Here is a 15,998-nt window from a genome sequence, read left to right as displayed (position 1 = left end):
CAGGTCCTTTCCTTATCTACATAATGCCAACACACCTGTGTCTGTGCTGCCTCAGTTTATTTTCTCTAGAAGATCCATCTCCTTCCTTTATGCAACAGGGTAGTTTTATCAGATGAAAGTGATTTGTGAGTATCAACTATTGACAATACAGTCCATGGCAAGACCAGAGAGGCCCGTGAATGGCTGGCTCTCTTCACACATGCAGCTCCTATCTGGGGAGCACATGGGGTGAGCTTGGCCTGGAACACACTGGAGCTAGAGAGATCTCTTGTGTGGTATGATTTGTCTTCTTCCCTCCCCCCCCCCCCCCCCGCCAGTCCTGGGGCTTGAATTTGGCCTGAGCACTGTCCCTGGCTTCTTTTTGCTCAAGGCTAGCACTCTGCTACTTGAGCCACAGCACCACTTCTGGCCTTTTTGTATATATGTGGTGCTGAGGAATCGAACCCAGGGCTTCATGTATATGAGGCAAGCAACTCTTGCCACTAGGCCATATTCCCAGCCCCTGGCATGATTCTTAAAAAGCCCCAAGGTGGCTCTGATGCCAATGGCAAGGGGGGAAGTAGGTCAGTCACTCTGCCTGGACACACATTCGCTGGTATACTCACCAGATCAACAACCACATCCTTGTGGAAGGTGCTTCTCCACTCAGCTGCCACCTTGCACACATACATGACAGCCTCAGGGTCATCTGCGTTTACATGGAAAATGGGGGCATTCACCACACGTGCCACATCAGTAGGGTAAGGAGAGGAACGGGCCATCCGAGGGTCTGTGGTGAAGCCTATCTGTAAGGAACATGCGGCGTGGTGAGAGGGTGCCTGGACTGGCTGGCCTAGGGCCCTGTGGGTGGTGGGCAATTCTAGACATGGCTGCACTTCCTGCTTGGCTACTCTGAGTGTATGTCCCATAAAGCCACTTAGATTCCTTGAAACATTAACAAAAAGTTTTGTTTTTTCCTACTCTGACAAAAACAATTCATATATGTTTAACAGAGAATTTGGAAGTGCAATTAAAAAATGGAAGTTACTAGTAATTCCATAGGCTATAGTATAAACATTTTGACATTTTTCTTTCCAGAAAAGTGAGCCATACTTCTCCTTCTGGCTTTTTACTGGTTAAATGGAGAAAAAAGGCTCATAGATTTTTCTGTCTGAGCTGGCTGCAAACTGTGATCCTCAGATTTCAGCCTCTTAAGTAACTAGGATTACAGGTGTGAGAGCCATCCACGCCTGGCATGATTACCCTTCTTCTATGCAAATATGGAGCATCTGCTGGTTTCTTTTTTTTCTTTTTTTTTTTTGGCCAGTCCTGGGGCTTGAACTCAGGGCCTGAGCACTGTCCCTGGCTTCTTTTTGCTCAAGGTTCGCACTCTGCCACTTGAGCCACAGCGCCACTTCTGGCCGTTTTCTGTATATGTGGTGCTGGGGAATTGAACCCAGGGCCTCACGTATACGAGGCAAGCACTCTTGCCACTAGGCCATATCCCCAGCCCCAACATCTGCTGGTTTCTATACAAAAGATTTCTAGGAAAATTTCTTTCTTTCTTCTAAAATAATTATTTATTGTCAAAGTGATGTACAGAGGGGTTACAGTTTCATACATAAGGCAGTGAGTACATTTCTTATCAAACTTGTTAGCTCCTCTCATTTTTCCCTCGCCTCCCCCCCCCCCGCCCCATGAATTGTATAGTTGGTTTATACCAAACGGTTTTGTAAGTATTGCTTTTGGAATTGTTTGTCTTTTTAATCTTTTGTCTCTCGACTTTGATATTCCCTTTCCCTTCCCTTGTTCTAATACACGTATATACAGTATTCAGGGTACTCAGATGAGATAGTGATAGTGGGGGCACAACCACAGGAAGGGAATACAAGAGAAACAAAAAGCTACGGTTTCACATGGCATGTTGAAAATAATTACAATGATGTAACACTTGTTTCCATAACATGGAGATCATTTCACTTATCATCATCTTATATGTTCATAGAGGCATAGATATTGGGCTATTGTGATCTTCTGCTATGACTAGCCTAAATCTGTACTTATTATTCCCTATGAGGGAAACCATAAAGTCCATGGTTCTTTGGGTCTGGCTCACTTCACTTAGTATAATTTTTTCCAAGGCCTTCCATTTCCTTCCGAATGGGGCAATGTCATTCTTTCTGATAGAAGCATACAATTCCATTGTGTATATGTACTACATTTTCCTGATCAACTCGTCTACTGGGGGCATCTGAGTTGGTTCCATATTTTAGCAATGACAAACTGTGCTGCAACGAACAATGTTGTGCTGGTGGCTTTAGTGTGTTTTTGCTTGTAATTTTTTGGGTAGATGCCCAAAAGTGGGACGGGCTGCTGGGTCATAGGGGAGCTCTATGTTTAGCCTTCTGAGGAATCTCCATACCGCTTTCCAGAGTGGGTGAACAAGTTTACATTCCCACCAACAATGTAGGAATAGGGTTCCTCTAGGGAAATTTCTCTTTTTTTTTTTCAGTCCTGGAGCTTCCTTTGCTCCAGGCTAGCTAGCACTCTACCATTTGAGGCACAGAACTACTTCCAGCCTTTTCTGTTTATGTGATACTGAGGAATCGAACCCAGGGCGGGCTTCATGCATGATTGGCAAGCACTCTACCATTAAGCCACATTCCCACCCCCTAGGGGAATTTCTAAGTATGGTCTTAAGAGAAATGAGAGCCTTAGCAAAGCTGCCACTTCCTCTCCTGTTATGGACCTTCCCAACCCCTCCCTACTCCATAGGTAATGAGTAAAGCAGGAAAGAGAAAAACATTATTAGTGGGTGGCAGGGGTTGGGTATATCAGTGGCAGAGTGCTTGACTAGTATGCACTAAGGCCCTGACATTGGGATAAAAAAGAAAATATTAACAAAATTGCTCTTTAGAGAGGTCTAAGAATTCTACATACATCAAAATGCTCTTACATAATCTCCTTTCTCACACTGATAAAACCACTAAGAAATATTAGAAAGCCTGAACAATATCAGCTGGTACTGAGCCAGTGTTGTCCAGCTGGGCTTCATTACTTAGGAGAAGGCCCTATGAGCTTCCGTGGCCTCGAAAACATATAGGTGTATGCATACCTAATAGTTCTAAGGAGGAGGAGCCTGTTTGCCTGCTGAACAGCTAGAGGTGCTTTGTCTGCAGCTGAGATTGGCACATGCTGGACTTTCTGCTATCCCTTTTTTCAGTTTCCAAACACTACGCATCTGGATGAAGCCTCACTTGTATTTCATCAGAATACTTGACCAAGACCTGTCTTACATTTCTGTAGTGTGACTTTTTAAAGTTAAATGTTTTTGTTTTGGTCAGTCATGGGCCTTGAACTCGGGGCCTGGTTGTTGTCACTGAGCTTCTTTATGCTCAAGGCTAGCGCTCTACCATTTGAGCCACAGCACCACTTTTGGTTTTTGAGTGGTTAATTGGAGGTAGGAGTCTCACGGGGACTTTTCTTCCTGGGCTGGCTTTGAACTGTGATCCTTAGATCTCAGACTCCTGAGTAGCCAGGGCTATAAGCATGAGCCATTGGCATCCAGTAAGTTAAATGCTCTTTAATATTTATATTGTAAAGAAGTGCCTCAAACCAGTAACCTAAGGAATTAAGGAGAAAAGACGAAACCCAAATCAAGTAGAAGGGAAAGGAATTACAAAGCAGGAATCCAAGGCAATGGAAAGGCCTTTGAAGAAATGCAGCAAGATTATGGCTCTTTCCCAAGGGAAATGCAGTGAGACCACTGCTGTTCCTGAGAGAAAAGCAAAATGAACGGAGGACTGACCAGGAAAAAAACATCAGAAGATGCAAATTTCCCAAGTCAGGAATGAGCGATGAGATGCCCTATACAGCCCAGAGATTCTAGAAAGGGGCTAGCACAAATGTTATGTCCCCCAAATTCTACAACCTAAGGGAAACAGATTTCTTCAAAGAAATAATCAGAAGGCGGAGGCTGGGCTGGGGATATAGCCTAGTGGCAAGAGTGCCTGCCTCGGATACACGAGGCCCTAGGTTCAATTCCCCAGCACCACATATACAGAAAACGGCCAGAAGCGGCGCTGTGGCTCAAGTGACGGAGTGCTAGCCTTGAGCGGGAAGAAGCCAGGGACAGTGCTCAGGCCCTGAGTCCAAGGCCCAGGACTGGCCAAAAAAAAAAAAAAAAAAAAGAAGGTGGAGGCTGGTGCTTCACACTTGTAATTCTAACTAGTCAGATCTGAGGATTGCAGTTTGAAGCCAGGCTGGGCAGGAAAGTCCATGAGATTCTTATCTCCAATTAACCACCAGAAAACCAGAATTGATGCTGTGCCTCAAAGTGGTAGAGTGCTAGCCTTGAGTGAGAAACTTCAGGGAGAGCACCCAGGTCCTGAGTTCAAGCCCCGTGACTGACTTCCCCTTCCCCCCCACCCAAAAAAGGACATCAGCGCCCAGAACATCTAACTAGAATAGTCCTACATTTACTAAATAAATGAGTTTATAACTATAAAAAGTTCCTGTAGGGACTTGCACTGCTGTTACATGGAGTACACACACTTTCCCTACTGGTCCTAGCGAGAGCAGAACTCTGTAGAACAAATATAATGTTCGAAGATCACTTGGGACCTCAGATCTCTGGGTTTTCTTCTTCTTCTTCTTCTTTTTTTTTTTTTTAACCCCCTAGGGCTTTAATTTAGGGCCTAGGCACTGTCCCTGAGCTTCTTTTGCTCAAGGCTAGCACTCTACCACTTGAGCCACATAGCCACTTCCATTTTTTGGCTTGTGCTGTTTTCATAGATCTTAGCCTCCTGAGTAGCTTAACACAAATCATCAGCATTTGGCCTTTTTTTTTTTTTTTTTTTTTTTTTTTTAAATAAAACACAGAGCCTACCCATTTTGTAGAGTGTTAGTCTTGAGCAAAAGGAAGCCAAAGACAGTGCTCAGGACCTGAGTTCAAGCTCCAGGACTGGGGGCTGGGAATATGGCCTAGTGGTAAAGTGCTCGCCTCATACACATGAAGCCCTGGGTTCGATTCCTCAGCACCACATATATAGAAAAAAGCCAGAATTGGCGCTGTGGCTCAAGAGGTAGAGTGCTAGCCTTGAGCAAAAAGAAGCCAGGGACGGTGCTCAGGCCCTGAGTCCATGCCCCAGGACTGGCAACAAAAACAAAATAAAACAAAGCCCCAGGACTGACCCCCCCCCCAAAAAAAAATTCCACAGCTTTTAAACACAACTTAAAATTTAATATGCTGGATGATGCTAAGTCAATTCAGGGGGAGAAAGAATAGTTTTCTATAATGTTGGAACTGGTATCTATGTAAAAAACAATGGATAAAACAGGAAACATCTTTGTGACTATGGATGCCAAAAGTGCAATGAGAAACCCCAAATTGACCTTAATTAAAAAAAACAAAAAAACTGGTGCCAATGGCTCAGGTCTATAATCCTGGCTACCTGGGAGGTTGAGACATGAGAACATGAGTTCAGCAGGTCAGAGCCAGCCTGGGTAGACAAATCTGAGAGATTCGTATCCCCAGTTAACCAGCATAAAGCTAGAAGTGGAGGTGTGGCTCAAGTGGTATAGCACCATCTATGATAATAAATGACAAATGACAGTTTGAGACCCTGAGGTCAAGCGCCAGTATCAGCATAAAACAAACAAAAATTGCAGTGCATGCATAATGTCTTAGGTTCAATTCACACCACTGCTAAGTAAATAATAAAATTTTCTGTGTTTCAAAGGATACCAAAACATCCCATAAGACTGGGAAAAAGTACTTGCAAATAAATCAAATAGCTGATAAAAGGCTTGTATCCAGAATAAAGATCACAATTTAGTATGATAGTAGTTCAATGCCAGGCCCAGCAAGGTCAATGAGACTCTTTATCTGCAGTTAACCATCAAATAGCTGGGTGGAGGTGTGGCTCAAGAGTTAAAGAACAGGCTGTGTATGCAAAAGCTCAGGGATAGTGCTCTGGCCCTGAATTCAAGTCCTAGGACTGACACACCTCATTCCTATTAGAATGGCTAGAATAAAACAATAACTCTCATACCTGTTTTGAAGGAATGTCAAAATGGGGCAAACACTTGGCAAAACAGTCTGGTAGTTCCTCAAAGAGCTAAATGCAGGACTGGGGATGTAGCTCAATGCTAAGACTACTTGCCTAGCCCGGGAAATTCTCAGAATCACCAAAAAACAAAGCCTTAAACAGAAGATAGCATATAATACAGTAATTCCACTTCTCCGTGTATATCCCAGAGAACTGAATAATGTATGTACAAACAAATGAGCCCTTTGGACTATCTGGATTATGTCAATGTGTATGAGGTGCCTGGAGGTCTGTCTCACAACAGGCATTTAGTAAATGGCAGCTTTTTGTTGTTGTTGTGGGTTCTGGTACTGGATGGGGTTTGAATTCAGAGCAGAAGCACTGTCGAGCTTTTGTGTTCAAGGCTAAAACTCTGGTACTTGAGCCACAGTTCCACTTCTGGAATTTTTGGTGATTAACTGGTGATAAAAAGTCTCAAGGGGGCTGGGGATATAGCCTAGCGGCAAGAGTGCCTGCCTCGGATACACGAGGCCCTAGGTTCGATTCCCCAGCACCACATATACGGAAAACGGCCAGAAGCGGCGCTGTGGCTCAAGTGGCAGAGTGTTAGCCTTGAGCGGGAAGAAGCCAGGGACAGTGCTCAGGCCCTGAGTCCAAGGCCCAGGACTGGCAAAAAAAAAAAAAAAAAAAAAAAAAAAGTCTCAAGGACTTTCCTGCCCAGGGTGCCTTTGAACTGCAATCCTCAGATCTTAGTATCCTGAATAGCTATGATTACAGTTATCAGCCACTGGTGCCTAGCTAAGTGGCAGCTTATATCATGGAGTGACATACTCTTGGCTTTTTGTCGGTGTGATTTGAACTCAGCATGGGTGTCCCTGAGCTTTTTTGCCCAAGGGTGACATTCTACCACTTGAGCTTCAACTCCTCTAGTAGCTTTTGGTGGCTAATGGGAGGTAAGAGTCTCAGGCTTTATTGCCCAAGCTAGCTTTGAACTGCTATCCTCAGATCTCATCCTCTTGAGTAGCTAGGATTACAGGCATGAGCCACCGGTATCTGGCTGTCCAAACTTTTAACAATGGATATATTTTCATAATCACAAAACATTGAATAATGTAAATGATAAGAATACTCGGGAGGGTGATCCTCGGTGCTGGGAGTTACCTGGTTGTTGACGACTACATGGACGGTGCCATGGGTTGTATAGGATGGCAGGTCGCTGAGGTGGAAGGTCTCATACACAATACCCTGGCCAGCAAAGGCAGCATCCCCGTGCAGGAGGATGGACATCACCTGCAAAGGAGACCCAACACTGAACATAGCTTGACCTCTACATCCAAAGAGCAAGTAAAGAAATATGTTCTATTTTACTTTTCAAAAGTAGTGCTCTGAGATGACTCTCAACTTAGAAAGTAACAGGAGAGGAGAGAAGACACCAACCCTTTTCAGTCTCTAACTTGCCAACAATGTGCCACAAACCCTGATACCATCAGCTCTGCACAAGGCAAGAGATAACACACTTGATAGCTGTTGTCTCTCACTCAGTGTCCCCAAGGACATCTTCATACACACCACCAAACCTGTCATGTGAGCCCACTCTAGTCCCTATGTGGTATAGGCTGCTCAGCTGTCACATCTGTAGCTGTTCCAGTCTGGGATAGCTCCTCCATCAGGTGGGTTAGTTTTGGTCACCCCAAAAGAGTATGCCCCTTTAACTTCCCATCTTCTTGGAAGCAAGTATATTGGTGCTTTTTTGTGAATAGAAACTGTACCCTGTTCCTATTCAATGTTTACCCTAAACTCAGCATTAATCACTCCAACTTTGCCAGCTCCTCAGGTGGCTTATGGATAGTAACCAAATGATTTCCATTTTTCTTGTATTTATTAGGTGACATTCCTCTCCAAAGAAGCTTTCCTCTCCCCACCCCACCTGGTTTGTATTACTATGTGCTCATCTCTAATGACAAATTGTACATAACAGATCACCACCACCAGTTCTGAAGTTCTTGTTTCTGCTGGCTCCAGCATGTTCTGGGTGGTCTATTGTTCTGGCACCTCCTTGTTTCTGGCACAGCAGCAGTGAAGCTTCTCACTGTGCTGTTCTGCCTGGCTCTGAGTCCTCCAGTAGAGGATGGGATTTAGAACCAGTATCTGTGTACTACCTGCTATAGAATATCATCAGTGCTAGGCTCTGGAGGACACAGCTACAAGTATGGAGGCATGTGCGCACGCACACACACACAGAACTTATTTCCTAAATCTGTGTCTATATATACAGTAAAACTAGGTTCATACTGACACCTCCAAATTCCAACCCAATATATTTTTTTCTATGTTTCCTCCCTCCTATCTTCTCCTCTTGCTGCTAACAATGTTTACCTATCTGCTCAATGAGCTCTGCTCCTTAGATATATCATCTATGCTTCTACCAACCCTATGTACTAGTCAAAATTCTCTAGAAACAGCCAGGTTTAGGGGTGGGAAGGGTAGGGCCTGATTTTAAGCTGGCATGTTCAAACTCTATAGGGCAGGGTAGGCTGAAGACCCAAGATGGAGCTGAGGATGCAGTTTGAGTCTGACAGCCAAACACCTGCAGAATCCCTTTGAGGACCTCAGTCTTCTTTGCAGGTTTTGAACTACACAGTTGAGGTGCATGCATCACGGAGGGTCATATCCTTCAAAGTCCACTAACTGAAATGTAGAGCTCATCTAAAAATGACTCCACAGAAACATCTAGATAGATGTCTGGCCTGCAAGGTGACCTAAGCTGTTACCCTCTGCCCTCTCATGCTGTGCCTCTTGCTTCTGGCCTGCTGACCTGCATCTCCTAAGTTCCTATCACCATCCTGGTATCTGTATTGAGCAAAGTCCTCCTTGCCAGGAAGAGAGGGTCCATGATTTGCTTTCTAGAGACAAAAATCTAGGTTTTCAGAATGTCCTGCTTGGGGCTGGGAATATGGCCTAGTGGCAAGAATGCTTGCTTTGTATACATGAAGCCCTGGGTTCGATTCCCCAGCACCACATATATAGAAAACAGCCAGAAGTGGCGCTGTGGCTCAAGGGGCAGAGTGCTAGCCTTGAGCAAAAAGAAGCCAGGGACAGTGCTCAGGCCCTGAGTCCAAGCCCAGGACTGGCAAAAAAAAAAAAAAGAGAAAAAAAAGAACGTTCTGCTTTTGGTGGACATGGAGGATGTTCACAAGACAGAAAAGAGACAAAGTGTGTGGTTTACATAGGGATCAGCTTTGCCATAAAGCTCAGACTGCTGCCTTGCTGAGAGTAAAAAAAAAAAAAAAAAAAAATTTTAGTCACTAATATTTCAGTACCTCCTGGTCTGTCCCCACAAGAACCATTTCTCCCTGCAATATTTTTCTAGTCTCAGGCTTCTGCCAGTGGGGACAAATGGGGCCAAAATCTCATTGTGACATTATACTGTGCAGCAACAACCAGATACTGAAATTATACCAGGCACAGGTGGGGACTGTTCTTGGCTCTCGAGGTCTGACTCCCATCTCTGGCAGGAACAAATTCTTCCTTTGCACTGAAAAAAGGCTTCTGTAGACATGCATCCCCAAGGCTCTGTTAGTCCCAGGTCAAATCAGGTGAGTTTCACAACCATGAACAAGGATATGGGCATCCTGAGCCCTATCCTGTGAAAGCATGTGTTTTCCCTGAACGGTGAGACTTACGTAGTAACACATCCCATCTTCTTCTTCTTTTTTTTTGGCCAGTCCTGGGGCTTGGATTCAGGGCTTGAGCACTGTCCCTGGCTTTTTTTTTGCTCAAGGCTAGCACTCTGCCACTTGAGCCATAGTGCCACTTCCGGCTTTTTCTATATATGTGGTGCTGAGGAATAAACGCAGGGCTTCATATACACGAGGCGAGCACTTTACAACTAGGCCATATTCCCAGCCCACTTTACATAATCTTATTCCTCTGTTTAGCCCTAGATGTCTGGCAGCATGCTAGCAAATGTCAGGAAGCCCTACTCACCCCAATGCTGATCGGACCATGCATAAGTCCCATAGAACTGAGGCCTCTAAGTAAAATAACTTGTGTGTTCCTGTCACAAGTATCATCAAAAGAATTCCTTTTTGTTTTCAAAGCTCCTCAGTCCAGCTTCAGACTTTCTACAGCTTCTAAGAAGAACAATAGCAGACCCAGTTTTGCTTTTTTTTGCCAGTCCTGGGCCTTGGACTCAGGACCTGAGCACTGTCCCTGGCTTCTTTTTGCTCAAGGCTAGCACTCTGCCACTTGTGCCACTTCTGGCCTTTTTCTATATATGTGGAGCTGGGGAACTGAACTCAGGGCTTCATGTATACGAGGCAAGCACTCTTGCCATATTCCCAGCCCCAGATCCAGTTTTTTAAATGGCAGAATCCAACAAACTAGTCATGGATTTCACTCCTTCCAGTGAACATTGTTGGGGCTGACCTGCTGCCCTGGCATCAACTCACCCTCCACTTCTCTTCTTTACCTTCCACAGAACATTCTTCCCTTGCCACTGCCATGAATCCTGCCTTTGCTCCACTCAAATACGACAAGTGCTTTGCTCTGCTGTATTTGACTTTTTTTTTTCTGTCTGTGTGTACACCAGTTTGGGGGCTTGAACTCAGGAATTGGGTGCTGGTCCTGAGCTTCTTTTGCTCAAGTCTAGAGCACTACTACTTGACACTCGGCTCTACTTCCAGCTTTTTTTGGTAGAGTTCCACAGGCTTTCCTGCCTAAGCTGGCTTCTAACCACTATCCTCAAGCTCTGTCTTTTACTTCCAACTCAAGCACATGACTATAGTATCTCTTCTATAATCCACAATGGTTCACTTTGCAGTCTTGTTTCACACTGCACTACTCTAGTAAATTCCTGTTATTATATAAACAGAACAAGAGCTCTTTGAGAGCTGGTTGGTGTTGCCTACATCATGCATCACTCAAAAGGAACATTATAGATATTATAAATATTTGACTTTTTACTTTTTTCTGATTATTTTATGTTTTTTTCTTGACCAGTCCTGGGCCTTAAACTCAGGGCCTGAGCACTGTCCCTGGCTTCTTTTTTGCTCAAGGCTAACACTTTGCAACTTGAACCACAGTGCCACTTTTGGCCATTTTCTATATATGTGGTGCTGAGGAATTGAACCCAGGGCTTCATGTATATGAGGTGAGCACTCTTGCCACTAGGCCACATTCCCAGCCCCCAATTATTTTGGTTTTTAAGTCCATTATTAACTACTAAGAACTACACAATCTGTTATAAACAGAATTCTATCCTGCTGCTAGATTATATCCTGATAGGGATTATATCAGAGGGTTTCTATATATAAGCATAAGAAATGCCATGGCAGGACCCCCCAGCCGTGGGGCTGTGTCTGCCTCCCATGAGCTCCTGCCCTGATCATAGCAGCCACCCCCATGTCTGTCAGTCCTACCCTTAATCCCACGCATTCCTTTGTAAAGCCTCTCCTCTTTTTTCACTTGGGGGGGGAGTCTATTAATCATGGGGCTTGAACTCAGGGCCTGGGCAGTGATCCTGACCTTTTCCACTCAAGGCCAGTGATCTACCATTTTGAGTTACAGCACCACTTCTGGTTTTCTTCTTGCTCAAGGGTAGCACTCTGCCACTTGAGCCACAGCGCCACTTCTGGCCATTTTTTTCTGTATATGTGGTACTGGGGAATTGAACCCAGGGCCTCATGTATACGAGGCAAGCACTCTTGCCGCTAGGCTATATCCCCAGCCCCCCTGGTTTCCTTTTGCTCAAGGCAAGTGCTCTACCACCTGAGCCACAGCACCCACTTCTGGCTTTTTCTGTATATGTAGTGCAGAGGAATCAAACCCAGGGCTTCATGCATGCAAGGCGAGCACCCTACCACTAAGCCACATTCCCAGCCCTGGCTTACAACATTTTTGAACTCCAGAAATAAGTCCATAACATGCTGAGAGCACAGAGCCTCAATGGAGTAGAGAGCTCTGTGTTGAATGCTGGGATAAGGGACCATCCCTGCATGCTCTTTGGAGGCCTCACCTTTTTCCCTTCTGTGTCTCCACAGTAGAACTGCTCAGCTTTGGTCTTGCCCATCACCACAGGGTCAGCAGCCTCCAGGTGGGAAGGGTTTGCCACCAGGGAAAGGGTGATGTTCCTGTCGGTCACACGGTTGATCCTGCGGTGATACATGCCTAGGTGGTACTTCATGTCGCCAGAGCCCTGATGATGCAAACAATGAATCTGATGCTGGCCAGGAGATACTCAATCTCCAGACAACCCTTCAGATGGGATTTCTACTTTCAGGGTTCACTCCAGAAAGATGGGGTGGCCTTTTCTCAAGATAGCCAACTTAGCACAAGGAGAGGGGGCCCCTTCCCCATCAGGAAGAATAGGGAGGCTGCTGGGTGGGGGGAGTTTGGCCACTGACAGTGATAAAAGACAAATTAAAGTTTGGAAGAGCCGGGGCTGGGGATATAGCCTAGTGGCAAGAGTGCCTGCCTCGGATACACGAGGCCCTAGGTTCGATTCCCCAGCACCACATATACAGAAAAAAAACGGCCAGAAGCGGTGCTGTGGCTCAAGTGGCAGAGTGCTAGCCTTGAGCGGGAAGAAGCCAGGGACAGTGCTCAGGCCCTGAGTCCAAGGCCCAGGACTGGCCAAAAAAAAAAAAAAAAAAAAAAAAAAAAAGTTTGGAAGAGCCAAGAATCTGCTAAGACATTCTGAGAAAGCAGTGTAGCCAGGGAGCCTTGCATAGGCTGAGGCAACCACACTGGGTATGTCTCCATACACAGACCCTCACCTCATCAGCTGCCTCCAACTTTGAATCAAACTGACAGAAAATCTGCTCCAGCTCCTTTCTGATGACATTTGCAAGTACATTTAGCCGTCCCCTGGGAGTGATAGAAGGTTAGATGAGTAGAATTCCAAGTCATGGCTGTTATACCCTGCCTCTCATTGAGGACATGGCACCTCTTTCATTTGCAGCTTAACAATAGTTGTACCCAGGACCTGTATGGCCAGTGAGTCTCTGCTAAACACCAGTCTGAACTACATGTGGGCTATCTGTGAGAATGACTCTGCAGTCATCCAGACCCAGGCATGCCTGGAAACAAGACCTCTTCATAGTCCCAGGGAGGCCTCAACCCTCTGCCACTCTTCGAAGAGGGGCCCCCACATGCCTCAAGCCTGGCAGTACCTGTGTGGCATCCCCATGATCACATAGTCCACTCCATTCTCACTCGACTTATCGATGATGGTCTTGAGGGCAGGAATAAGCACCTCACAGCCTTCCAGCCCAAAGCGCTTCTCAGAGGACCACTTCCGCTGTAGGAACTCCTCAAACCTGGACAAGGAACCAAACATCTTAAAGAGCAATGCCCCAGAGCCAGCCCTAACATCAGATGTTCCTAAATGACAAGAGGATAATTTGAAGACCAACTCTACTTACTTGGCCATCTTTTCATCTGTATGAAGCTGTGGACAGCCTCATGACTGTCCACCTGGCTGACAGGCCACAAATAGGCCCATGACCACAGATAAGCCATGAATCCCCTGGGAGCCTGTGCTCTATGATCCCAGCCTGACTCATACCTGGTGGACCGCACAAGCCTTGCCAGCAGGGTCCGCTTCTCCTCATTGGTGAATTGCATGATCCCAGGGGTCTCGAACTTTTGCCGGATCCATTGGCATTGCTCCAAGTCGTTAATGAACATGAACTCCACCCCAATGTGCTGGCAATAGGCCATCTGTACCCCCACAAGAGGACACACAGATCAATGGTGAACATGAGCTGCACCTTGATGTGCTTGCAATAGGCCATCTGCCCCCCACATACACATATTTTACCAAGCTGGGCTGGATGAGTAGTACTGATTCAGCCTATTCAGCCAAAAGGCTGGGGAGGAGCAGACTTCCTTCACCAATGTACTTAAGCTGGTATGACTAAAAGCAGACAGAAGGGGTGCCAGAAGGCCCTTGTGACCAAGAAATGTTTCCTCAGGACCTGGTTACTGCATACTGAGAAACTCCTAGGGACCACAGCTCTATTTCTGGCTTTTGTGGCTAACTGAAAATAAGAGTCTTATGAACTTTTCTGCCTGGGCTGGCTTTGAATTACGATCCTTAGATCTCAGCCTGCTGAGTAGCTACAATTACAGGTGTGAGTCATTGAAGCCCAGCTGAAAACTTACATTTTTAAACCTTAGTTGGGCAGTAATGATTTTTTTTTTTTGCCAGTCCTGGGGCTTGGACTCAGGGCCTGAGCACTGTCCCTGGCTTCTTTTTGCTCAAGGCTAGCACTCTGCCACTTGAGCCACAGCGCCACTTCTGGCCGTTTTCTGTATATGTGGTGCTGGGGAATCGAACCCAGGGCCTCATGTATACGAGGCAAGCTCTCTTGCCACTAGGCCATATCCCCATCTCCGCAGTAATGAGTTTTGAACTCACAGCCCTGTGCTTGCTAGGCAAGTGCTTGACCACTTGGCCATGACTCAGCATCTTCAATTTTATTTGAGACAGGATCTCACAGCCTGCCTTGGACTGTCACTCTCTTATTTCTAGCTCTTGAGTAGCTGGGATTACAGATATGCACCAACATGCCCAGTTTAACTTCAATTTCTATCAGCTGACTCATTTTGAATACTTCAGGCTTGAAGTGTGCATAACACACTGTGTCTAGGACAAAGGACAGGTCTTGAACACATCAGACATGCTCCAAACCACAATCATATTCCAGTGTGGGACAGGTGGTAGCAGCCAGCTATTTACTGGGGTGGGGGTAGGAGTGGGGGTGTCCATGAGATAGTCAGATAGGAAGAGAGAAAAGGTCTGCAAATTAGAGAAGCCCACAGTCCTTGCTGTGCTTTAGATCTCCAGCTATGTTGCTGCTCTAGAGGCCCAGAACACAGGTATGAAAGCAATTAGAGCTAACACTGGAGTAGCAAAGGCAACAGGCCCTGATGCTGCCAGTGACTTCATATGCTTTTTTTTGGCCAGTCCTGGGCCTTGGACTCAGGGCCTGAGCACTGTCCCTGGCTTCTTTTTGCTCAAGGTTAGCACTCTGCCATTTGAGCCACAATGCCACTTCTGGCTGTTTTCTATATATGTGGTACTGAGGAATCGAACCCAGGGCTTCATGTATAGGAGGCAAGAGTGCCATATTCCCAGCCCCCCTGCCAGTGACTTCAAAGAAACCCTTCCAGTTGTCTTCATAACAGCCTCTGGCACCCAAGCACTCAGAGCCCAAGGGCTTGCTCAGCAGCTTCTTTCTGAGATTCCATTTGGTTTCTTCAAAAGATGAGGAAACTAGCTGACATAGGCAATTAAAGGACTTGGCCAGATTTGCCACTGGGAGCCTGTTCTCTGCAGGGTGAAGGCCAAAGCTGATTTTGCTTGAATGCACAAGACTATCACCAACGCTCCAGTCTTCCTAGTGCAATGAAGGAAATCAATACAAAGAAAATATTGCTGGGAATGACCGGGGTATATAGGATACTTTGATTAATCCCCAAATGCTATTTCTTTTTCTTCCCTTTTTTTTTTTTGAGTTTGGTTGTGTGGCTCGAACTCAGGGCCTGGGTATTGTCCCTGAGATCTTTTGCTCAAAGATAGTGCTCTTCCACTTTGAGCCACAGCTCCACTTATGATTTTCTGATGGTTCATTGGTGATAGGAACTTTCTTATCTGGGCGGGCTTTGAATTGCAACCCTCAGATCTCAGCTTCCTGAGGGCTAGGACTGTAGGTGTGAACCTCTGATCTCCAGCCCCCAAATCCCATTTCTTGATGATAACTAAGATTATAAAACTGGGACCTTCTACATTGGATTAGCCCTTGTCCCTCATGTCAGAACTGTCATCAGTCCAATGCTGTGTCTCACTTTTCACATGTGTAGGGACCCAGTCCAGCGATCAGCAAAAGAGATCATGCTACTACAGATACCAGCCCCACAGAGGCTGTTAAAGTATCACAGAGGTCCAGTCTTCCCTGGGGTCCA

General features: G+C 45.8%; 1 protein-coding gene across 5 annotated transcripts in view; it reads right to left on the bottom strand.

The window, feature by feature from the left end:
• The window catches only part of Ogdh (oxoglutarate dehydrogenase), a 74,008-nt gene that overhangs the window by 13,479 nt on the left and 44,531 nt on the right, over positions 1-15,998 (bottom strand). For all 5 annotated transcript variants that reach the window (XM_048339359.1, XM_048339358.1, XM_048339360.1 and 2 more), the window contains exons 6-11: positions 13,597-13,751; positions 13,202-13,348; positions 12,806-12,896; positions 12,046-12,225; positions 7,191-7,319; positions 606-785 (exon numbers count right to left, since the gene is read on the bottom strand). In XM_048339359.1, the coding sequence (XP_048195316.1) occupies positions 606-785; positions 7,191-7,319; positions 12,046-12,225; positions 12,806-12,896; positions 13,202-13,348; positions 13,597-13,751 (882 nt within the window). The remainder of the gene's footprint in view (positions 1-605; positions 786-7,190; positions 7,320-12,045; positions 12,226-12,805; positions 12,897-13,201; positions 13,349-13,596; positions 13,752-15,998) is intronic.

This window comes from Perognathus longimembris, chromosome 2, assembly GCF_023159225.1.
Source record: "Perognathus longimembris pacificus isolate PPM17 chromosome 2, ASM2315922v1, whole genome shotgun sequence".
Classification (NCBI taxonomy): Eukaryota; Metazoa; Chordata; class Mammalia; order Rodentia; family Heteromyidae; genus Perognathus; species Perognathus longimembris.
Note: the sequence above shows the minus strand (reverse complement) of the source record. Positions and strands in the feature narration are given on the sequence as shown.